Below are 25248 nucleotides of genomic sequence, written 5' to 3'. Positions count from 1 at the left end.
ATGTTCTCTAGGTTGGTGGGATAGGTTTCTGTTTCAACATTTTCACCCTGAAAACTGTGTATGTAAACTGATTAGGTTTATATTTGGATTATGTACACATTTGCAGCTTATATACACATGTTGCTGAGGGAAGTTGACAAAACTAGATTCAAAGTGATCCACAGAGTTAGTGTTTAAAACTGAACTCAGGGAGCCAGAGTCCTAGGACAGTGGGTAGGGCTCTTGCCTTGCATGTGGCCAACCCAGGTTCAATCCCGGACACCTCATAGGGTCCCCCTCCATCACTGCCAGCAGTTCAATGAAAAATTATTGACCCTGAGCGTGGAGCCAGGGGCAAGTCCTGAGCACCATCCCCCCCTCCACCAACTTCATGCGTCTATACATGTGTAAATTCATGAACATATTCTCTTTGTTACAATAGGTCAGTAAAGTAAACAGGATAAGGTGCAAAAATCCCACTTTCCCACTCTACCAGCTATTTGACTGCCGCGTGGTAACTTCTGTTACCATCTTGGGTTTCCTTCTACTCTCTTTCCTGTGCATTCCTCGCCACCCCCAATGAAGGTAGTTCTTTGTGATTTGTTCTTTTCCTGAGGCACGTTGAATATATCTCTCCTCACTAGTCCCCCCTCACTTTCTAATTTCCGTAGTCTCTATCTAGAAATTTCTACTATCTTGAAATTTCAACAGAGAGCATTGACTTAAACCTTTGGTGTTCCCTGGCAATGCTTTAAAATATTTATTTGCTGATAATTTTGTTCATTTTTCTTTATATGATAATTATGAAATTATAATTTTCTCCATTGATTTGCAGTAGGAGTTACAATAGGTGTGAGTTTAGAAAAATGGCTTACAGGCTAATTAGCTGGCAGTATTTATCTACTCCAGGAATTAGGAAGTTCAGATTGTGAGATATTTCATTGTTTGACCAGTCACCCCACATCATGTCTTTAGTTGGGCATAATGGGAAACTCATAGCTATGGAGATAAGCTGGAGTATTCTGTGTTTCCATGATTCTTTTACTTATTCTGTTCATTCTTTTCCTACCTGTTCAAATCTGTGAACTGTGTTTCTTCACAGAGATTTCCAAGGAAACTCTATTTCTTCCATTGATGGAAATACATGGAAGGCATACCCATGGGTTGAGAAACTGTGAGTATATTCTCTCCAAATATGAATATTAAAAAATAATTGCACCATAAAATCCTCCGTAGTATACAATTTTAAGATCAACACCACATAGAAGCTATTTCGCCCTCATGTCCCAAAACAACCTCTCTTAGTTATAATAGTTTACTTTAAAAAATTTTGGTTTACCAAGCTCTTACGTTAAAAGTCTTTTTGTTTTCCATTCCATAACTGGTAGAGTTAATTGTATACACACACGCACATATACATATAGGTATATATTTTGGTGATGTAGATGGTTTTTATTGAACTTATTTTAGAAAGATGTGAGAGGAGAAAAAGAGAAGTTCTAGAGAGAGCACACAGAGATGAGCAAACAGGAAATGTGTTCACAGGAGAACCTTGGCTTGAGTAGCAAGCCAACATGATTACTTTCTTTCTTTCTTCCTTTCTTTCTTTCTTTCTTTCTTTCTTTCTTTCTTTCTTTCTTTCTTTTTTATGTAGGAGTACTGCTATTTATTTAGCCACTGATTAGAACTCCATCTTACTTTTTTTCATTTTTTATAATTTTATTTATTGAATCACCATGAGAGCAGTTACAAAGCTTTCAGGTCTAAGTCTCTGTCATACAATGAAACACACTTGTACCTTCACCAGTGCCCATTCTCCATCACAAAAAACCCCAGTATACCCCCCTCCCATACCCTCCCCCTACCTGTGGGGCAGATGATTTCCACATTACTCTCTCTCTACTTTGATCACATTCAATATTTCAACACCAGACCCACCATTATTATTTGAGATTTTACCCCAACACTCAGATCTGTTGAAAAGGCAGCAGTAGACAATTTGTGTTCTATTGCTGGTTATGAATAACATATGATGTTGCGTGGCTGTAGTAGGGTCATGTGATTTTGCAATTTCAAAATTTTAACACTTAAATCTGGAGGGATTTCTGCCAAAAGCCACCGGGTTTTGAGATTTGCTCCTGAGTCTCTGGGATCATGGCCGTTGAGCAGCTTGATCAGGAGCCAGAGAGGCCGTTCTTGGGTGATGACTTGGGGTCTCATTGGGACGGGGAGACTAGGACCCGCTCCACCCCCATCCTGTGAGGCCCAACAAGTTTTGTCGCTGCAGGCCCAGACCTGACTGTCTAATGGCCTCTGGAGGATGATGGCCACTGAGCTGCCAAGGGGGCGCAGGCGGAGGGACAACACCCTTTCCCCCCTGGGGTGGCCCGGCGACAGTAACCTACTGCGGAGTCTGGACGCATTTCTGCCAAAAGCCACTGAGTTTTGAGATTTGTTTCTGAGTCTCTGGGATCAAGGCTGTTAAGCAGCTTGATCAGGAGCCAGAGAGGCCGTTCGTGGGCGATGACTTGGGGTCTCGTTGGGGTGGGGAGGACAGACCGGCTCCACCCCCATTCTGTGAGGCCCTGCATGTCTCGTCACTGCGGGCCCAAACCTGACTGTCCAGTGGCCTCTGAACGATGGTCGCCACTGGGCCAACAGGGGGAACAGGCCAAGGCACGAAACCTATTCCCACCTGGGTTAGCCCAGCTCTGGTAACCTACTGCAGGGACCAGACGCATTTCTGCCAAAAGCTGCTGGGTTTCAAGATTTGCTTCTGAATCTCTGGGATCATGGCCATTAAGCAGTTCAATCAGAAACCAGAGAGGCCATGCCTCCAATTATATAGCTGAGTCGGAGGTGGTTTGTAGGTATGTGGGAAACATACCTAACTTTTGTCAGTTTACTTTCTTGGTAAACTTTGCCCCAAGTTTTTGGGGTCTGGCCAAAGGCACAGCAGCAATTTTGGGGTATCTGGAAGTCTGAAGGTGCCATCAGGCTGCTGATGCTCTCGACTCACAGGTACATGATTACATTCTTCATTAAAAATTTTTAAATGATCCATAATGCGAAAGTAAATCTTCTGATTTGTTTTTTCTATAAATATAACAGCTACCACTTGATACTTTCACTTTATTTTGCTTTAGACTTCTTTCCTTTATGGTGCATAGAGGTTTACCCCATCTATTTAAAATCCTGTTTCATAATAATTCTATTGAAAGATGCTTTGATTTTTTTTGGTCACATGTATTACCGCAGCACAGGGCCTTGTGAATATGGGCAGATAGGTCTGTTAATTAGCTATTTAGAGATGGATTTGTTGGGCTGAAGAGTATATAGTTATAAAAATTTAATTGACCTCAAAATAGTTGTGCCAGTTCATGAAAGTATTGTTTCTCCATGCCCATCCACCTCTGGGCATTCTTTATTTTGGGGCTGCCCTGATGAATCAATAAAAGGGATCCCATCCATATTTTAATTTTATGGTTAGTACAATGGGTAGGGCGTTTGCCTTGCATGGGGCCAACCTGGTCAACCGAGTTTGATTCCTCCGCCCCTCTCAGAGAGCCTGGCAAGCTACAGTGAGTATCTCGCCCACACGGCAAAACCTTGCAAGCTACCCGTGATGTATTCGGTATGCCAAACACAGTAACAAATCTCACAATGTTACTGGTCCTGCTTGAGCAAATCGATGAACAGTGGGAGGACAGTGACAGTGCTATTAAATAACACATATTGACATACCTAATAGCCACCTGTATGTCTAACAACTAACTTCAAATTTGTGATGAAGAACCAAAAGATTGAGATGTCTATAACAAACGCGATGTGAAAAATATCTGTGGTTTGTATTAGAGGCCAAATGAACAATTTGCTAATCTGTCATTGTCAGTTGACATTCCTAATATGAGAAATGACCGTTTTAGGGCCAGAGCGGTAGTACTGTGGGTAGGGTTTTTGCTTTGCATATGGCCTACCAGGATTCAATCCCCACCACCCCATAGGGCCCTCCAGCCCTGCCAGGAGTGATCCCTGAGCACAGAGCCAGGAATAAGCCATGAGCACAGCCAGGCGTGATCTAAAACCAAAACCAAAGGCTGTTTCAGTGCGTTGGAAATAATTGTATTTTCATCCAGGCTATGACCTCAGACCTAGAGAGAAAGTCTACAAATGGAAATCGCTTGCATACTTTTCTAAACATTAAAAAAAGTAGAATTTTTTTTTAAATAATTTTGCTCTGGTGCCACACAGTGGTGCGCAGGGGTTATCCTTAGTTCTGAAAGGTGAAATTTTTCTAAACAAAAGGGGACATTGGAGCAGGGAATCTAAACCATAATTGGCAGCAATTATCGGTTTCCAACATGGGAGTCCTCAACAGACTATACAAACTTTCCAGTTCTGGGGCCTGGGCTGGGGGCAAACCGTGTGGAGACTCCCTTTTACATTTGATCCTTATAAGGTAAAGGAGGGAAGAGAAGCCGAATTTCAAGTCTTTGTTTGAAAATCTTGGATAGCTTTCCTGCCCTCTGGTCCTGCCTTCCAAGGCAACCCAATTCCATGGACCAGTATCAAATTCTCTGCCTCTGGAAAGGCTTTAAGCTTTGCAGACTGCTGACCTGAGTTTGAGCACCCCATATGGTCCCTTGAGCACCACCAGGAATGATCCCTGAGCGAAGAGCCAGGAGTAACCACTGAGCACTTCTGGGTGTGGCCCCACAACAAAACAAAGCACCGAAGAAACCCCCCAAATAATGTTCGTTCAAGTCAGGGGTGTGTGTCAGAGGAGGGTGTGATTGGTAGGGGCATGCTTGGGGCCTCTGGGAAGCTGGGTTCCTTGTCAGGAACGTGTCTTGGGGCCTTCGCTTTATTGGCCTGCTCTTTTTTGTTGGGGGGGGGTGCACAGCTACTGGTTATGGGCTGACTCCTGGCAGACGTGGGGGATCTATGGGGTGCCGGGTCCGACCCAGGTAAGCCACGTGCAAGGCAAAAACCCTCCCCACTGTACTATTGCTCTGGGCCCAAATGTCATGTGCACTTTGTGCACGTTTTCCTTCCCAGAACAAAACAATTTAATGGTGTTAAGTTTCTTAGGGCTTCCTTTCCAGACTTAATTTCATTCTTCATGGGGGACTCAGAGTAATGTTTGGGAAGAGAGCAGGGAGTGGCAGCCCTGTGTTTCTGGTGTCACACAGAATTTGGATCTGACAGATTTTGTGACCTAGAGAATATGCTTTATATAGGTTACTTGGTGAGAAGAGTCAATAGCTGTGTTCGTGTTCATGATGCATCTAGGTGAGGACAAAATAAAGAGTTTAAACAGAGGCCACTATCCCTAAGTTAAATAAGAATTGGGATATTTAGATAGCACCATTATTATGTGTAAGAATAGTCCTGTGCACAGCTGCACACGCTAGGGGAAAAGGCAGCTCAGCTAGAGAAGGGAGCACCAAATAAAGGGCGTCGGGTGGTTCTTCTCAGGATGGGAAATGCATGATGAGAGTAGACTATAGACCGAACAAGATTGCCACTCAATGTCTCTTTTGCAAACCACAGCACTCAAAAGGAGAGAGATAAGAAAAGGGATGCCCTGCCACAGAGGTAGGGTGGGATGGGAGGATGGGGGGTGGGAGGGATACTGGGACTGGTTGTGGTGGAGAATGGGCACTGGTGGAGGGATGGGTATTCAATCATTGTATAACTGAAACCCAAGCACAGAAATTTGTAAGTCTACAGCTGTACCTCATGGTGTTTCACTAATAAAAATTTAAGAAAAAAAAATAGTCCTATGTAATAAATAGTCATAGTTATTTTGCATTTTAGACCAGAAATAATTTTTCCATTTTTCAGAATACTCAGTGACAATTCTTTGGCAGAATTACGTAAGGATTCATTTGAAGCCCTTCCAAACCTCAAGTACTTGTAAGTTAATCATTTATTTATGAATTTTTAGCTCTGTTTTTAAAACAAGGGGGTGTGCAAGTTAATCTTCATCCTTTTTTCCAGCAATAAAATTTTGTAGTTTTGTAAGTATGGCATTAAAAACCTCTCGTGTCATTTCTGACACTAAATTACATTTGCATATATATATATATATATATATGATGTCGGTGGGCCCCACGGATGACTTATGTGAAGTGGGGTCTCGCAGAAAGGAATTTCAGGAGTAGACAAGCAGTGAGTGAAGTTAATGGATTTTATTTGTAGGATTTTTAGGTGCGGAGGGGGAGAGAGAGAGAGAGAAAGCGAGAGAGAGAGTAAAGTTAGACACGAAAGAATGAAAGTACACATCTGAAGAGGGGAGATGCGGGCCACACATGTGCTCAGACACCACATGTGCTCGGCCACGTGGGCGCAAGCAGCACATGGGCTCAGGCAGCATATGTGCGCCCTTCCTTTGTTCAAGGTGGCCTTTATAGGGTTGCTCCAGCCTGTCCCCACGTGAGGCCTCTTTCCAGGTAAAAGTCCGTTGCTAAGGAGGTTACCAGGGAGGTCCAAAAAGAGGAATTCCGTGGGGAGGCCTATATCCTGAGGGTCTGGTCTTATCAGGCCTTTGTTTTCTGTGTCCACAAGGTGGGTCATTCCTAGAATTCTTCTTCCATGAAACTTTGTTTCATTGCAAAGGGCCTTTCCCTATCTACCTGCCTACATCATATATATATATGGACATATATGAAAAAAAAAACTTTAGGCTTACTCTTCAAGCCCATGTTCTCCCTGGATCATGTAATTTGCTTACTTGTCCTCATGTCTCTTTGTCTGCTTTTTCTGCTCTGAGAAGCCGTGTTATCTCATGAACACATTCTTTCTCTTTCCCACCTCCCCACATCTTTCTAAGAAAGTTTCTTTCGATGTAAACTATCTTGCTTCACAAAAGTGTTTTTCAAACTTTACTAATAGATGAAAAGTACTTATATCTGCTCCACCCATAGAAACCTAAGTGCTAATATACCATCTCCTCCGTGTTCATATAGAGTTCCTTTATGGATCAAATCCAATGCATGGTCCAGTTTTACCTGGCCCATTAATTTAAGAATTGTTTTTGTCAGCTGAGGAGATTGCACAAATGATGAGTGTGATGCTTTGCAACAGGAGGCCCGGGTTGGATTTCCAGCAGGACACAGTTCTGGGCTCCCCAGTCCCTGACTCCCAGTAATATCCCTGAAGTAGACCCTGAGCACTACTAAATAAAAACAAAAATCTATGCAAATACGTTCGTTTTTATTTTTTAATATTTAATTATTATTTATTGCTTTTTGGATCACACTCAGCGATACTCAGGGGGTACTCCTGGCTCTGCACTCAGGAATTACTCCTGGCAATGCTGGGGGGACCATATGAGATGCTGGGGATCAAACCCGGGTCAGCTGCGTGCAGTGCAAGGCCAACGCCCCACTATCTCTCCTGCCCATGTTTTATTTATTTTTTAATTTTGTGTATGAAGCAAGGTAGTTTTTATTTAAACTTATTTAGAAAGATGTGAGGGAGAGAAAGTAAGAAGTCTGTGTTCGAGAGAGAACACAGGCTCTCCAGAGTGGAAAAAAGCAAGCAAAGAAACAGAAAGAAACAAGTGAGATATTTAGGGCATGAAGAGCAAGCCAGGTGCTTTTATTCAATCCTTCCAAAAGGGTTGTTTTTTCCTGGAATTTTGCATACTTAAACTTCATCTGGGTGTTTTCACAGGAATGCCTTACACTGTTGATATTCTCTTTGTTATCTCATGGATTCTTGTGTAACTTCTTCTCTGAGGGGGACCAGCCTTTTCTGGGTGGGACCTTGGAATTTTGCATCCTGGTGATATCTCAGTTTCTCTTCAAAGAGCTCAGAATTTGTATGTCAAATGATGTGATTGTCGAGCTCTTGGGATGCATGCAAGGCAAAGGCCCCACCAGCTGTACTATTGCTTCAGCCCATGGTTTTATTGATTTTGTTTTTTAATTTTGTGTGTGAAGCAAGGTAGCTTTTATTAAAACTTACTTAGAAAGATGTGAGGATTTGTATTTCAAATGATGTGATGGACAAGCTCTTGGGCTACTTTGGGGCTAGAGAATTTCTTCTTTAGTTTTATTATTCCCCCAAAGTACATTTCCAGGGCCCCTCACCCTGCCAGCTTGCACCAGCAGGAACGGGAAAGCAGTCCCAGCCTCATCACAGGCAATGTGGGTTCACCGCCTGTCCCTTGCAGGAAAGAATTTAAAGAGGTGCAACAGTGAAGCAGCATAGATTTATTGAATGTAAGGTGCTTAGGAAGATGTGGGAGGAGAGAAAGGAGGGTGATGTTGGAGAGGGAGCACCAGCTTTTCCAGCGTGAAAGTGAAAAAGCAAAGGAACATAGAGACTAGCAAGTGAGATACATGGGAGAGCACAGCTTGAAGAGCAAAAGAAAACTATGTGTTTGTAAAATCTACATTTGTGTTTTTCTGTAAAAAAAAAAGAAAAATTAAAATATGCTCTGCAAAATCTAGAATATTATTATTTTTAAATTTCTGGCCTTTCTACAAAACTTTTAAAAGCTGGTTTAATAAAAAACTATTTAAAAAATAAAATAAAAATAAACCTGAATTATAAAGAAAATAAAGAACTTGAATGCCATTAGCCTAGAATTTTAAAAAATTTTTAGTTTTCTCATTGTGATTTGCAATACAACATTCTAACACCCTATGTCAACATATTTTCGAATGATCTATGACTTAAACGAACATTTATATGGGAAATACGAGGCTAATACAGATGGATTCTATAGCAGTAGTATTAAGAGCAGAGGAGGTTATCACGAGGAGAGTTCTGGTGATAAAAATTCCAGTGTAGGAAATGTTGGGCGATTGTCAGACAGACATCTTGGACAGAATCTCGTAAAAAGAGAGCAGGAGAGAGGTAAAACACAGGAAAAACACCTCAGTGCTCTCAGAAGACCAAGAGAAAGAGGAGGGACATAGACCCAGGTGTTGTAAGCCAGGGCTAGCATGCTGAGCTTCCTCGTGCCCACCTGCGCTGGGGCACTCAGGCCTGTAGCAGATCACTGGGTGGGCCTGTGAAATCCCCCACCACAGTTCCTGCTTCAGTTGATTTGGAGTAGGTTGGTTTGAGAATAGGCGTCTTCAATCCGTTCCCAAGTGAGGCTGGTACTTGAGAAGGTTAATACATGACGGTGTGCATTGTGTGTTGGAAAAGGAAATACTGGGCCTTGCTTCTGCACATGGGTGACCCAGGTTTGATCCGTAGCACCATGCAAGATCCCTTGAGCACCCTCAGAGTGATCTGTGTGCAGTCAGGAGTAAGCCCTGAGAACTGCCAAGGAAGGAAGGAGACCAAGAAGGGAGGGAGGCAAGAGAAGAAGAGGGATGAGCTAGGAGATAGGTATACCCATCTTGGTCATATGTGAAAGAACTTAAGTAGAATTCAAAGATACAGAACAGTCACTTGTAGTCAAATCAAAGTTCAGTACTCTGATTTTCTTTGTTCCACCACTGTACAATTAAAGCAGTGAAATTCATGGAATATTCAGAAAATGTAGAACCAAAAATTGAATTTCTATGATGATAGAAAAGTTTAATTCTAAATTAGTTCAAAGTTCTGTCTAAAAGGATTTTCATATTATATGAAAAAGGCTAATTTTTTCTAGGCCAGTTTCTGTTAGCCTAGAAAACAGCTACACAGGAAGGTATATAAACATGAGACTGTTCATTTGAATATTGAAATAACTATATTAAATATAGTAATTTTACATGAAGATAAAAAACTCAACCCCTTCTAGAACATAAAATCACCTCATCAATTCTCTGCTCCGAGAAAAGTTTAACTCCAATATTAGAACCAAGTAGTCGTACATTTTATTCATGAAGATGTGTGGTTGAGAAAAAGGAAAGCCAGGTTAGGGATTCTGGAACATTCAGATCTACTCATTCAATATTTATTTTGACTTCTACTAGTTATTCCAAAAATTAGATACTTGGTAGTTAATTGAAGCAATATTTTCCCTTTCCTTTCCCTAGAGACTTATCCTGCAATAAAATACAGTTTATTGAAAGGCGGACATTTGAAGCAGTACCGTATTTGCAATCTGTGTAAGTTCAAAATATGCTTCATTATTTTTGGATTTTTTTTTTTTTGCTTTTTGGGTAATACCTGGTGATGCACAGGGGTTACTCCTGGCTCATGCACTCAGGAATTACTCCTGGTGGTGCTCAGGGGACCATATGGGATGCTGAGAATCGAACCCGAGTTGGCCACGTGCAAGGCAAACGCCCTACCCGCTGTACTATCACTCCAGCCCCTATTTTTGGAATTTTTGTAACACTTAATTGTCAGCCTCTGTTATTCAATTTAATATTATTAGAACATTTAAAAGTGGCTACTAAAACTGTACAGCAAATCCTTTTTTGCCTGTAAGTAACGATTACAATGGCCCTCAACCAGGATGATTTTGTACTCATATGACCCTTGATAGTGTCTCCAGGTAGTTTTTTTATTGTTTTGATTGCCAGATCTGTAATGATGCTGTTGGTATCTAGTAAGCAGAGGCCTCCAGATACACTGCAGAATATCTACAATGTACTGGACAGCGCCCCCCCCCCCCCCCAATTATCCAGCCCCCATGTGGTAGTAGTGCTGAAGTCATGAATCCCTGTCCTAGAGAACTTAATTACTTAAGTATTTGTTAAAATACTTAATACAAAATTTTTTTGCGTCTAATGCCCCCACAGCATCATAAACATCAAAGAATAAACCTTAAGCTTAGGTCGTCCACAGTGATGTTTAGCACATGAAATGTGTTTATGTGAATTAGAAGTTATGCTGGGTGTGACCCAAAAACCAAAAAAAAAAAAAAATTCGTCCTTCTTCTTCCTTCTTCTTTCTTCCTTCTTCCTTCTTCTTCTTTCTTCTGCTGCTGCCACTGCTTTTATCTTTTTTTTTCTTTTTTTTCTTTGGTAGGAATCTTAGTTGCAATTTAATCACCGAACTGAGCTTTGGAACGTTTCAGTCCTGGCATGAAATGCAGTTTTTACACAAAATGTAAGTGAAAAAGCAGATAAATATATATATAATAAAACTGCATAACCTCATCGTACAGTTATTATTAGCTAAGTGGCATAAGGCCAGTGTGAACTCTAACAAGTGTGTCTTGAGATCAGTCCCTTTTTTCAAATGAGGAAACTAAGGAACGAAGAGGCCAAGAGATTTGCATGGCGCATGGCATGCTTTGCTTTTACCTGTTACTGATGATTGGCATGAGCACTAACAGAAAGGCATCCGTTAGCATTGTCTTGTGATTCCCACTGGTGCAGCGCTTTAAATTCCCAGTTTAATTCCAACTTTGGTTCCTGTTCATGTGCAAAGTTCCTAACCACTTAAATGTATGCAACAAAGAGCTGGGAAGAACTAGATATAGCAGTTTTTACTGGGAGTTGGCAGGGAAGGAAAGTTATGGATTCGTTCATAGCTGGTAGCTTCTTTTACATGGTGAAGCAGAAGAGTTCCTGAACGTCTGTCTTAGCATATTTCCCTCCTAAGAATCTCGAACATTATTTTGAAGAAAAAAATGATATATATATAAATTGAATTCACTGTGCTCAGTATAAACCTTTGAGCTAGGGCAAAAGGTGGAAAAAGCTATGGTAAAGACGTTCAATAGTCTTCACACCTGGCAGTGCTGGGGAGGGACCAGGATCACTCCTGGCAAAACTGGCATCACACTGGCCAGCTGACCTAGAAGGAGGCCATGTATGGCACCTGGAGTTCTGTGGTGCGGTGGAATCAAACTCTGGGCCTTATACATGGCAGACATGTGCTCTATCTCTGAAACTATCTCTCTGACCCCAGAAGCGTTTGTGTTACGTCAGACTGAGTGAAAAGTATTCATCAAAAGTACGTTGCTGTTGTCTAATTTCATTATACTTACTTTTCTGATTACTCGTCTGTAAGAAGTCTGTGGTTTTATACCCTTTGGGTGAAAAGTTCTCTCTGATTTCTCTGATTTGATGTGACACAAGCAGATCAAAGTTCAGAGACATAAAGGAAATTCTGTACTCAAGCGGAAGATCCTCCTTTGAAAACGAGTCTTCACCTGCTTGTGTTTCAGAAATCCAGTTTTACACAATTTCCTGCAGATTCGATGAAGGTAGGGCAGGAAGGCAGCTCGGTGATTCTTCATGGGTATAGACCTGAGTTGACTCCCCGGAAGACCAGTTTAGTAAGGAGCAGGCTTAGAGATAATAGTTACCTCATTGTTTTAATGCCGCATTTTTACTAAGCATTTTATTATACCAGGCATCATAAGAACCTCAGTTTCGGTATAGTTTTATAGGAGACGGTGGGGGTTGGGGGCGGGGAAACGCATCATAGTTCATAAAAGTTAAGACATTCAAGAGCATTCACAGAGTGACATTTCTTCTGAGCGTCAGGCCTGTCTATACAGAAGAAGAAAGCAGGGTGTTTGTCACCAAGAACCTTAAATACTGAAGGAAAGAAGACAGATGCTGGTGGGAAAGCATGAGAGCCCCACTGCTAGTCCAGACGGCAGGGTAACAAGATAGCGGGATGACACTGGAGATAACGGTGGGTGGTATACTAAGAAAGACTCATGATGAATGAGGTTGAGGAGACAGCTCAAAGAGCTGGAGTCCACGCTTTGCACTGCCAGGAGTGACCCCCATTCACACCTCAGAATGTGCCCCCCCCAAAATGAGAAGAAAACCCAACAAATTGAAAATGGAGAAGGTGATGATTGATTTGCATTGCAGCACAGCGGTAGGGCGTTTGCCTTGTGCACAGCCAGCCCAGCCGAGCCAGGTTCGATTCCTCCGCCCCTCTCGGAAAGCCCGGCAAGCTACCGAGAGTATCTCGCCCGCACGGCAAAGCCTGGTGAGCTACCCGTGACGTATTCAATATGCCAAACACAGTAACAACAAGTCTCAAAATGGAGACGTTACTGGGCCCGCTCGAGCAAATCCATGAACAACGGGAGGACAGAAATACAGAGATACTGAAATTTTACTCTGAAATGAGAGAAAAAGGTAATGAAAGAATCAGAGATACCTGGAAAGAAATGATCATCCCTGTCATGTGATTTAAATAGAACTAGCTCCTACGACCAATTCGGTCAGCTCAACAGATTGTCACGGAGTCTGGGGAGATAGTGCACGCTTTAGTGCTGGAGCCCGAGGGTCAAGCCCCTGCACGACATGGTTCACCAGCACTGCACCAAGTGACCCCCAAACACCAGTGATGGCACTACCCACCCCAGCACCGAATGTGTTGGGGCCCGAATGTTTTGGGGGGTAGGCTCCTTTCTTTGGGTCCTAATTTTTCTAAATGACCAAGCTCATTCCTTTCAGGTACAATTTGCCTGTGTGATCAAAACTCTGTGACTGGAGCACAATTACCGTGGATGCGTGGCTTGCGTTGCACATGGATGACCTGGGTTTAAGCCTCACCACCCCACAGGGTCTTCCTGAGCTTAGCCAGGAGTAAGGCCTGAGCACCCTGCCATGTGTGGCCCAAAAACAACAAGGAAAAAAAAGCTGTTACATCTCTTTCCAAAGGCCAGGGATGCTAGTCCTTCAGTTACGTCACTTTATGGCCTATCTGACAAATGACTGGGTTGATTAGAAGCTGGGTTGATCATGATTTACTCCCTGCATTAAATATACCTGGGAAGAGCTCGAGATGAGAGCCAGAGAGAGAGCTCAGTGGGCTGAGGACCCGTCAGATGTAATCAACCTAAGCACAAAAGAAAACAGGCCCAGCTGAGGTGAATTGATGAGGAAGCTGAACTCCAAACCTTACTTGCAAGATCTCGGGGAAGATCCCAGCAATTTTTATATTCATAATTTTGCATTTCATTTATTTTGTTAAGCAGGGTTTTAGTAAACTATATAAAATTCAGGGCCCACAAAGCCTTGATTCTTCGTGGATTCCGGGTAGTTATCATTCAGTGAGTTTCTTGAATGAAGCATCTATAATATTAATAAACACTGAGAGGTGAACACATTATCAGTTGAATGAGTAACAGGTCACCTACAGTATGCCATAATAATTTGCAACTACATTAATAAATTTTCCATAAATTGCCAGAATATTTATAAGATGCCATTTTTTAAAAAAACTTTTATTAGTGAAACACCATGAGGTACAGTTGTAGACTTACAGATTTCTGTGCTTGGGTTTCAGGTATACAATGATCGAGTACCCATCCCTCCACCAGTGCCCATTTTCCACCACCACGGATCCCAGTATCCCTCCCACCCCCTATGTCCCCCATCCCACCCTACCTCTGTGACAGGGCATTCCCCTTTGTTCTCTCTCTCCTTTTGGGTGCTGTGGTTTGCAAAAGAGGCATTGAGTGGCAATCATGTTGGTCTATAGTCCACTTTCAGCATGCATCTCCCATCCTGGGAGGATCCTTCCAAAATCCTTTATTTGGTGCTCCCTTCTCTATCTGAGCTACCTTTTCCCCTAGCATGTGTGGCTGGCCTCCAAGCCTTGGAGTGAACCTCCTGGTACTTACCTCAGCTATTCTTGGGTGTTGGTCTCCTATTTTGTTTGTTACTTTATGTTCCCCCGATGAATGCAGTCTTTCTATGTCTGTCCCTCTCTTTCTGACTCCTTTCACTTAGCATGATACTTTCCATGTAGTACCACTTGTATGTAAATTTCATGACTTCATCTTTTCTAACAGCTGCATAGTACTCCATTGTGTAGATGTACCAAAGTTTCTTTAACCAGTCATCTGTTCTCGGGCACTCAGGTTTTTTCCAGATTCTGGCTATTGTAAAGAGTGCTGCAATAAACAAACAAGTGCAGATGTCACTACGGCTATGCTTGTTTGCCTCTCTGGGATATATTCCTGGGAGTGGTATTGCTGGGTCAAATGGGAGCTAAATTTCTAAATTTTTGAGAATTGACCATTGTTTTTGAAAGGGTCCTAATCATATCTCTTACAGATGAAATCAGGAATGAAGTATGTTATGGAAATCCAACAGTGTTTGCTAATCCTAAATGTTCAGTTTTGTTTTTTTTCCTTTTGCTTATGTTTATGGGCCACACCACCATGCTCAGAGGTTGTTCCTGGCTCTCCTCTCCGCGATTACTCCTGGTGGTGCCTGGGGGACCATATGGGATACCAGGGATCAAACCCAGGTCAGCTGTGTGCAAGGCAAACGTCCTACCTGCTGTACGATTGCTCTGGTCCCAAGTAACTTTTTTTTCTCCTTCTGACTTTCAAGTGTTTCTTCGTTCACCTACACAGGTCTAGACTGCTGGCTCGTTTAAACAATTCTTTTAGTCATTTCGTCGGTTCGAACGATACAAGTTCCATGATGGTAGCAACTGAAGACTTGACAAAGTGCAAAGGCGCTGCCGTACTCAGACAGAGCATGTGGACACTCTGGCTTGTTTGTGGAACTTCAGTATTTTGCCAAGACATAAGAACTAAGATAGAACAGAGGAAACCCAAAACTTGTTCCCACTGACCACGTGACCCCACTGTGGAGATGATCAGTGAGGTGGGGAGCTGCACTGTGAAGGCAGACGGAGCTGTGGTCAGGGCGAAGCCCTCACTCTCTCCCCGCCACAAGGCGTAATGACCTGTCTTTAGATAAAGTGTCCACACAAGAGCTTACTCGAAGGCATTGTTATCATTTGGGGTTATGTTCTGAACTCCTGGCAGCAGCTTCTCCTAGTTCAGAAGCTTCTACCTTAAAGATGAAGGCCGCTCAGGACCTTGGAATGGTTTAGGGGTGACTGGTGGGAAAGTTGAGGAGTTCATCACATTCAGCAACTACTCTAGTCTCCCAAGTGCATCTTTTCCTCCCATCTTTGCAAGGAGACATCTTCTGTTTAAACTTAGTACTGCTGCCAGAGCACTGCCAGGGGCCATTCCCGAGGACCACCCAGATGTGGTCCAGCCACACCCTGTAGTCTCCCAACAACCCCCAACCCCCGCCAACATGTTTAGCTTTCCTCCTCTTTATTGTTGCAAAATGTCTGAGGGTCATACACAGCCCTGGCTGTGATGCTCCCATATTCAAATCCCACATCAGGGCCAGGCGCTTGGCCTCTGGCCAGGCGCTTTGCTGAAGGCCTCTGTCCTTTTGGGGGGCAGGAGACTCGCACACATGACCACCAGGGGTCGCTCTTCTACTTTTGTGTAAGAACGTCCTAGGAGCGGAGCTCACACCTGTGCTTGTCAGGGGTGCCACTTCTCAGCGTGGTTCTTGCGCACCGTTTCTCTTTTATATCAAAGAGCAGCAAAGACCTTCGTTGCCTGAATTTCAGGTGGATTCATGTGCCTTTTGGGGTCTTGCTTTTCCTGAGACTGAACTCCACCCCATGCGCACATGCAGAGAGCCATCTGCTCAGCCACAGTGGCCTGGGCTGGAAGCCACTAGAGATTCTGTGGTCCCTAGCAAGAGGACAGTGAGGTCTATCCCAAACTAAGTATCCATATTTGTTCAGGTAAGCTGCGTGGTTGGGGGACAAATATGAAGTTCACTGTGTGCACATCTCTTTTTAAAAAAATACTTAAAGAACCACAATTTACAAAGTTATTGAGAGTTGTTTTTTGAATTGAATCACCGTGATCTACAGTTACAAAGCTTTCATCTTTGAGTTTCAGTCATACAATGATCGAACACCCATCCCTCCACCAGTGCACACTTTCTACCATCAATGTCCCCAGTATCTCCCCCTTCCACAATCCCAACCCTTCCCCTGCCTCTATAGCAGACAATTTTCCCCATACTCTTTCTCTACTTTGGGGCATTATGATTTACAATATAGATACTGAGAGACCATCACATTTGATTTTTTGTGTACTTTCAGTACACATGTCCTATCACGAACGATTCCTCCAACCATCATTGACTTAGTGATCCCTTCTCTATTCCAGCTGCCTTTTCCCCCAGCTCATGACATAGGCTACCAACTATGAAGCAATCTTTCTGGCCCTTGTCTCTACTTCCCTTGGGTGTCAGTCTCATTTTATATTCCACAAATGAGTGCAGCCATTCTATGTCTGTCCCTCTCTTTCTGACTCATTTCACTTAGCATGATACTCTCCATGACCTTCCACTTACAAGCAAATTTTATGACTTCATCTTTCCTAACAGCTGCATAGTATTACATTGTGCAGGTGTACCAAAGTTTCTTTAACCAGTCATCTATTCTCGGGCACATAGGTTGTTTCCAGATTCTGGCTATTGTGAACAATGCTGCAATGAACATATAGGTGCAGATGTCATTTCTACTGTGCTTTATTGTACCCTTGGAATATATTTCCAGAAGTGGTATTTTGGGGTCATATGGAAGCTCAATTTCTAGTTTATTTAGGAATGCCCATATTGGGCGGCCAATCGTTGTGTTTTTTTTTTTTTTTTGCTTTTTGGGTCACACCTGGCAATGCACAGGGGTTACTCCTGGCTCTGCACTCAGGAGTAGTTACTCCTGGCAGTGCTCAGGGGACCATATGGGATGCTGGGAATCAAACCCAGGTCAGCCGCGTGCAAGGCAAATGCCCAACCCGCTGTGCTATCTCTCCAGCCTCCCAGGCATTCTCGTGACATCCCGTGGAATCCAGTCGGTAGCGGCTCTGGTCCAGCAGTCATCTTCAAATCGCATTATGTGTCCTGCCCATCTGATTTTTGACGCCTTGGCAAATGAGACAGTGTCCCTGATTCTCGATCATTGACGGAAGTCGGATCTCCAGATTCCTTCTCTCACTTGAGTGAAGCGTGATACTCCAAGCATAGCTCTTTTGATTCCTCTTTGGGAGACCCAAATAGCGTTCTCATCCTGTTTTCGTAGGTCCCAGGTCTCTGAGGTGTATGTTAGTGTAGGAAGAACGGTGGAGTCGAAGAAATGTCCATGGAGCCAGATGTTCTTAGTCCTCTTAGCTATTTCTTCAACGTTCTTGAAGGTGTTCCACACCGCTCTATTCCTCCTGTGCAGCTCAGGTGCCAGGTTGTTCGTCTTGTTATGTTCTCGACCTAGGTATACATAACTGCCAGGAACTAGTCCATTTTTCATGAACATTGTCTTTGTGAGGTTCAGCTGCAGTCTGACCTTTTCATGCTCACGGTCAAAGTCGTCCAGCAGTTGTGATGCTTGGTTAATGTTTGCTGTTATTAGAACGATGTCATCAGCGAAGCAGAGGTGGTGCAGTTGCTGACTGTATATCTTTACTCCCATTCCTTCCCATTCCAGTCATCACATGACGTTCTTGAGGGTGGCACTGAAGAGTGTCAGTGAAATGGTATCGCTCTGCCAAACCCCTCTCTTAACATCGATGATCACTTTCTTGTAGAATGGTGAGATCCTAGTGGTGAATCCGTAATACAGCCACAGAGGATCCTGATGTACTGAGTTTGACTGCCCTGTTGGGCTAGGGCTTCGATGACCATGTCAGTCTCAACAGAATAAAAGGCCTTTTTTAAATCGATGAACGTTAGGCAGAGTGGCATCTTTGGCATCTTAAACTCTTGCAAAATCTCAGTGAGCGTAGTGTGGATATGGTCGATCATGCTGAATCTCTTTCGGAACTCGGCTTGCACGCATGGTTGTCCATCATCTAGTGTTCTGCCAATCCTATTCAGGATGACAGCTTGTAGATGGCGGACAATAGGCAGATCAGGCGATAGTTGCCAATGTCGTGGATGTCTCCCTTCTTGTACAACGGAATGGTCCTGCTGGTTTTCCATTGGGAAGGAACCTTGCATCCAGATAGGTAGAGTGTGAAGAGCCAAGCCAGTGTATTGACCAGTACTGGTGTCAGATTCTTCAGGTGTTTGGGTCTGACCTTGTCTGGGCCAGGTTCTGTACACTTCTTTACCAACGAAATGGTGTGTCGGATTTCGGAAAGGAGGACGTTGGGAACGACATATCCATCCTGTGGAATTTGGTATGTGGGCACTTGGACATGGCTGTTGAAGTGATCCAAGTAGAAGTTGTGAACAATCTTCTCCATTTCCCTTCTGGAAGATGTGATAGATCAATCAGGACATCGGAGGGCAGTCATCTTGGTCTTACTTATAGTTGGCGAAGGACAGGCAGGTGTTGTGAATATTTTTCCCAGCTTCTGCCGCATCAGACAACACTATTGCTCTTCTCTCTTTGAGGTCTTCCTTTATCACTTTTCTGCACAGCTTTGCGAGCTCGGACATTAGCTTGTGATTGCCAGAGGCTTGCTGCAAACCACGTTGGCAAATGAGCTCAAGAGTTTCCTAAGACAGGCATCTGTTTGTGACTTTCCCACTCTTGGCATTCCTTGAGCAGTCATGGAGGTGCTGAACCAGTCAATTGGATTCCTCGTTGATGTCAGCGACGGCATCTTCCTACGTTGCCTCAATAGTGCCAAAGAGCTCCCGTTTGGTGGTCATTCTGGAAGTTCTCTTCTTAAACTTTGCAGTCCCTTCTCCTTGCTCCATAAAGTAGAATTTTGCATGAAGGAGATGGTTGTCCGATCCGTTTTGGAATTTTGGGACAACAGCATCATCAGTCAGGCAAAACAGTCCATTGAAAATGATGTAGTCAATTTCACTGTGGAACTGTCCACCAGGAGACTCCCATGTCCAATGTTTAGAATTTGGCCTTCTGGAACTGTGAGTTACCATGTATGGTCTTGGTCAACATGATGAACTCAGACCGTCTCTCACCCTGTTCGTTCCATTCTAGGCCATTGGTCCCGATGTGGAGTTCTTTGGGCAACCTTCTCAGTCCTATCTTGGCATTAAAATAACCTACAATGATCTTGTAGGAGGTGTGGTCTTCTTTATAGAACTTCCCCAGCTCCATGTAGAACTTCTCAATACCTTCTTCATCGTAGTTGGATGCTGGTGCATAGACGATGAAGATGGAAACTGCCAGCAGTGAGCCACATCTATTCAAGCATAATCGTCTGATTTGGGTTGTTAGGCATTCATATGAATCAATGCTCATGGCCAAGTTCATGTTGACCAGGACACCAACACCACCGATGCCTCTATTGTCACATGTTCCGAGGAACAGTTCTTCTCCAGTGTTGTAAATGGCATGATGTGATCGATGCCTTCTCATCTCGGTCAGACCAATGATGTCATACTTAATCTGCGATTGCACCATCAGGTCCTTGATGGGTGCTTCGGATGCTAGCGTACGTTCGTTGAAAGTAAAGTCATTTTAGTCCTTCGTTTTGGCAGCCTAGTTCGGCCCTGAGATTTTATCAGCCTCTCTTTGTTTATCCTTATTAACACTGCCGTATTGGGGGCTCTTTCAGGTCAGGGCAATGAGGCCCATTGTTTTTACTGTTTTTGGCATATCAAATATGCCACGGGTACGTGCCTGGAGTCCAAGGTCACAAAGTCCCACCTCACCTGCTTCTGTGAGGCTACACTCATGTGCGAGGTCGGCAGGAGCTTGCCAGGCTCTGCCGTGTGGGCGGGATACTCTCTGTAGCTTGCCAGGCTCTCTGAGAGGGATGGAGGCTTTTAGGGAGGCCTCTAATCACCGTTACAGGCATTCCCATAGTTCACACCATATTTGAACCCCATCAAATGTGGTGCAGTAATTTTGGAAAATGGGTATTAAGTGTCTTATGCTGTGTTGCATGCCGCTTTGTGGCCACACTGTCCAGAAAGCGGCCTGCAGCATGGGGGCAGCTGCGTAGTGGAGGTCAGCAGATGAGGTATTTATCTGGCACCTGCAGGGTGGGTATTATGGGCATGATCCCTGGGTCTCCAGAGATTGGGGGAAGCAGGCAGAGGATCTCTGTTTCCGGGCCCCATTGAGTCTGGAGTCCAAGGTCACAAAGTCCCACCTCACCTGGTTCTGTGGGGCTACACTCATGCGTGAGGCTTGGCCTGAGCATCTGGAAAGCAGCCTGGAGCGTGGCGTATATATATATATATATATATATATATATATATATATATCTGTATCTATATCTATCTATCTATGTATCTATCTATCTATCTATCCTGCAAGGGTATGCCAATGTTTCTTGAATAGAGTTTACTGAAAATTTCTTTCCGTTTTTTTTTCCCTCCTGTGTATTTCTTTGCTTGTTTTAAAGAGTTTGCATGTTTTTAAAAGAAGAAAATTCATTCTAGCATCTTGGAACAAAATCTTTTGTCAAAAATGAACTGCTTCTGGTACTGGAGTGGTAATATAGCAGGAAAGGTGCGTGCTTTGCAGGCGGCTGACCAAGGTTCGATGCCTGGCATTCCATATGGTCCCCTAAGCACCACCAGGAGTAATCCCTGAGCATTCCTGGGTGTGACCCACAAACCAAAGAAAGAAAGAAAAGAGAGAGGAACTGAGGGAGGGAGGGCAGGAACTGGTTCATTTGACCAATATATCCATAATGTTATTTCTGAAGTATCTAGTAAATACCCGATATTGTCAGACCAGTGACAGTCAGGTGACCCTGGCATTCAGGAAGCTGAAAGTCCAGGAGACTGACAGGTGAGTCCGTGATCACATACAGCGTGACAAAGGTCTGGGCACAAAGATCTCTGTGGGAATGACTGGTAAGAAGACAGCTTCTAACAGCTCCTCTTCCATTGACCATGTCTTCTTTGTCCAAAACCAAGGATTGACCCTATTTTAATCTTTAGCTGGGTGTGTTGTCATGAAGTAGTTTGAATTTCTCAGGGTGTAAGAAACATTTTGAATTGTAGAGGCATCCATTAGAAATAATATTTGCTGCAGAGCAAGGACTTCTGCAGACATCATCACTCCTAGGGTTTTATTTCTTCTTTGGGGTTGATGGGGAGACATGCCCAGTGGTGCCCAGCGCTTACTCCTGACGCTGTGTTCAGGGATCACTCCTGGTGTGTTCCAGGGCCTGTGTAAGGTTCCAGGAATGAAACACAAGTGGGCTGCATGCAAGGCAAGTGCCCCACTTGCTGTTCTATTTGGTCCCTATTCCTAGAGTTTTCAACTTGGAAAAATTTGTCAGCATATTTTTTCTTTGCTCTACATTTATTTTCTCCCCCCCCCCCCCCGGTTCCCCTTCACTTTGTCATCTAGAGACTTGGGTGTTTCTCAAAGGGAGAATGCTTGGGGCTGGAGCAATACCACAGCGGGTAGGGTGTTTGCCTTGCACGCGGCTGACACGGGTTAAATTCCCAGCATTCCATATGTTCCCCCCGAACACCAGCAGGGGTAATTCCTAAGCGCATGAGCCACGAGTAACCCCTGTGCATCGCCAGGTGTGACCCAAAAAGAAAAAAAAAAGAATGCTTTATGGATTCTAAGCGTGATTATAAATAATCACAGAAAATAATGTTTTTTCACCTTCAAATTTCATGCCAATGGCTGGAGCGATAGCACAGTGGGTAGGGCGTTCACCTTACAAGCGACCAACATGGCCGACCCGAGTTCGATTCCTCTGCCCCTCTCGGAGAGCCCGGCAAGCTACCGAGAGTATTCGATATGCCAGACACAGTAACAACAAAGTCTCCAATGGAGACGTTACTGGGCCCGCTCGAGCAAATCGACGATCAACGGGAGGGCCTTTACCTTTACCTTTACCTTTTCATGCCAATAAATTAAATATAAATTTTAATGCTACATACTGATTATGCATATAATTTTAATTCTTTTTTTAGAATTCTCAGCCATAATCCCCTAACAACTATTGAAGATTTTTATCTTTTTAAATTGCCAGCATTAAAATATCTGTAAGTATTGTAATAAGTTTGTAGCTTATATGGTTTCTGCTATGATTTGCTGTCTTTATTTTTCTCCACTTTTGTCAAAGATAGAGTGTTTTGCATTGAATTTAAAAGTTATAATTTTAATTTTAACACTGGATTATTGAAATGACAGTTATTCTCAAAGGAAAAGATTAAGAAAGAATGACATGGGCAACAGCCAACAGAGGAAAAGAGCTATGTTGAGTACATATAGATAAGAAACATACAGATGCGTGTAGAAGTATTATTTATTCAGAAAGTAACAAGTAATAATGGACACATTATTGAAAAAAGAAAGTAAAGAAAAGAGGACCAGATAGGTGAGTGGTTGGAGCCCATGCACTGCTTGCTTGGAGGCCTGGATTCAACCTCTGACCCCTTATGTGTTCCCCAGAACTCTACTCAGAGTAACCCACAAGTACAGTGCCCAACATATCCCCCATGTACTATCAGATGTGGCCAAAATCCAAGGCCACCCGCAGCTCACATGAAAAAGAATCATTGAAAGGAGTAGATGCAATTTAGAAGTCGGACAAGGAAGGAAGGAAGGAAGGAAGGAAGGAAGGAAGGAAGGAAGGAAGGAAGGAAGGAGAGAAGGAGGGAGGGAAGGAGAGAGAGGGAGGGAAAAAGGAAGGAGGGAGGGAGGGAGGGAGAAGGAAGGAAGGAGGGAGGGAGGAAGGAAGGAAGGAAGGAAATTTTTTTATTCTCCAAAGTGTCATTAATTTGATGATAGAAAAGGCTTTTATCAGCAAGAGCTCTCTGGAATTATAGTCTACAGCAAACAGTTGACCTGGATTTACAGCAAAGCCAGAATCAAAGTTATCACTTCATTTATCTCATCTATTTAACTCTAGAGCTTCTGTATTTGGATTCACATCATGCTTGTGCTTTCTCCCTCAGAGACATGGGAGCAACACAAGTGTCACTTGCAGCAGTTCAAAACATCCTCATGATGAATCTTAAATTAGAAAAGCTGTAAGTTGATTTTCTGACATTTATTTCACTTAATTTTTTTAAGGCTTGTTTATTTCTTTCTCTCTCTCTCTCTCTCTCTCTCTCTCTCTCTTCTCTCTCTCAGTCTCTCTCTCTCCCTCTTTTTGTAGGGGTACTGGTATTTATTCAGCCATTGATTCAGCTAATTGAATTTGGCATGAACTCCACATTACTTTATTTTCAGAATGGTAATTTTATTTATTATTTTTTTAAATCATTGAATCCGTGAGATACAGTTACAAAGCTTCCCTGTTTGAGTTTCAGTCATACAATGATAGGACACCCAACCCTCCACCAGTGCACATCTTCCACCACCAATGTCCCCAGTATACCCGCCCCCGTCCCACCCCTCCCCCTGCCTCTATGGCAGACAATTTCCCTCATACTCTCTTTTGTATTGCTTGTTATGAATAGTACAATGCCATTCGGCCACAAAAGTGGCTGTGTGTTCCTGGAATTCTAAAGTTTTAGATAATTAGGATGGGGAGAAGGCAGAGAGCTGCTCAGTTCAGAAATTCTTTTGTGTATCTCTGGATCATGACCATTAAGGAGCTTAAGTAGCAGCCAGAAGCAGTTTGTGGGCATGACCTCCAGAGTCCCACCTGCCCCCTAAAAATCCCAGGGGCCACCAACATCCAGAACCCAATGAGAAGTGCAGGTATGCAGTTTCAGTGACAGCAAACTCCAGGCCTCCAGGGATAGGGGATGGGCCTGTCTCTCTCATTCCGCCCCCTACTCCTGTGGGACCCAGCCCGGCAGTCGACCTCCACAACCCAACCACCACCATGCTTCTGGCCACTCCCCTCTCACTCGGGCTGAGTCTCACGCATGAGTGAAGTCCCAAGGAACTCAGGTAATGTGGAACTTTGTGAGCTTGGATTCTGGGCTCAACAGGACCCAGGAGCAGAGATCCTCTGCCTGTTTCCCCCAGTCTTCAGTGACACAGGGGTCACTCCCAGAAGCCACCTCCTGCCAGCGCTAGATAATCTCGTCATCAGCCAGCATCCAGATCACAGGGCTACTTCTCCCAGAAGGGAACATAACATGAGGACCCCATAGCCGTGCCACCAGACTTGGTGCCAGGCTGATGGTAGAGACCTAATCAAACCCAAAGAAGAAGGCACAAATTTTCCTGAATATGTTATCAGGGTGGAAGGGATGCCTATCTGCACTAGCAACGGGAGTCATTGCTTAAAAACACACACGCAGTACTGAATGGCTGAATATCACAATTCTACTGAATCTGATAAAAAGCCATTGCTTAAAAAAAAAGAAAGCCATTGTTATTGCTCGCAGCAAATGGATTTCTGGATACTGGAAGTGAAAGTTTTGATACTCTACCATCTCTGCCTCCTATGTGAACTCCCTAAAGTTATTGAATTAGAAAACTGGATATATTGGAAACGATGTAAAGGAGAAAAAGCTAGAATCTATATTGATTCCTCTTATGGAAAAACTATTGATTGGAGTCCAGTAGGCTCAGCCTGGGCAAAAGGAGCTAAAGAATATTCTGAATTGGGGAGCAATACAAGGCTCCGAAGTGTCCCAAATTATAATTAACTCTAATATTAGCATAAGCCATAAGCCACACCCTGCCAGCGCCAGATAA

At 43.6% G+C, this 25248-nt stretch overlaps 1 protein-coding gene across 1 annotated transcript in view; it reads left to right on the top strand.

Annotated features, from left to right (window-relative positions):
* Positions 1-25248, top strand: part of LOC130032320 (leucine-rich repeat-containing protein 37A-like) — a 46252-nt gene that overhangs the window by 1683 nt on the left and 19321 nt on the right. Inside the window, exons 2-7 of the mRNA XM_056123927.1 lie at positions 1082-1153; positions 5827-5898; positions 9969-10040; positions 10909-10989; positions 22560-22631; positions 23547-23621. Of these exons, the coding sequence (XP_055979902.1) occupies positions 1082-1153; positions 5827-5898; positions 9969-10040; positions 10909-10989; positions 22560-22631; positions 23547-23621 (444 nt within the window). The remainder of the gene's footprint in view (positions 1-1081; positions 1154-5826; positions 5899-9968; positions 10041-10908; positions 10990-22559; positions 22632-23546; positions 23622-25248) is intronic.

This window comes from Sorex fumeus, unplaced genomic scaffold, assembly GCF_029834395.1.
Source record: "Sorex fumeus unplaced genomic scaffold, SorFum_2.1 ptg000001l, whole genome shotgun sequence".
Classification (NCBI taxonomy): domain Eukaryota; kingdom Metazoa; phylum Chordata; class Mammalia; order Eulipotyphla; family Soricidae; genus Sorex; species Sorex fumeus.
Note: the sequence above shows the minus strand (reverse complement) of the source record. Positions and strands in the feature narration are given on the sequence as shown.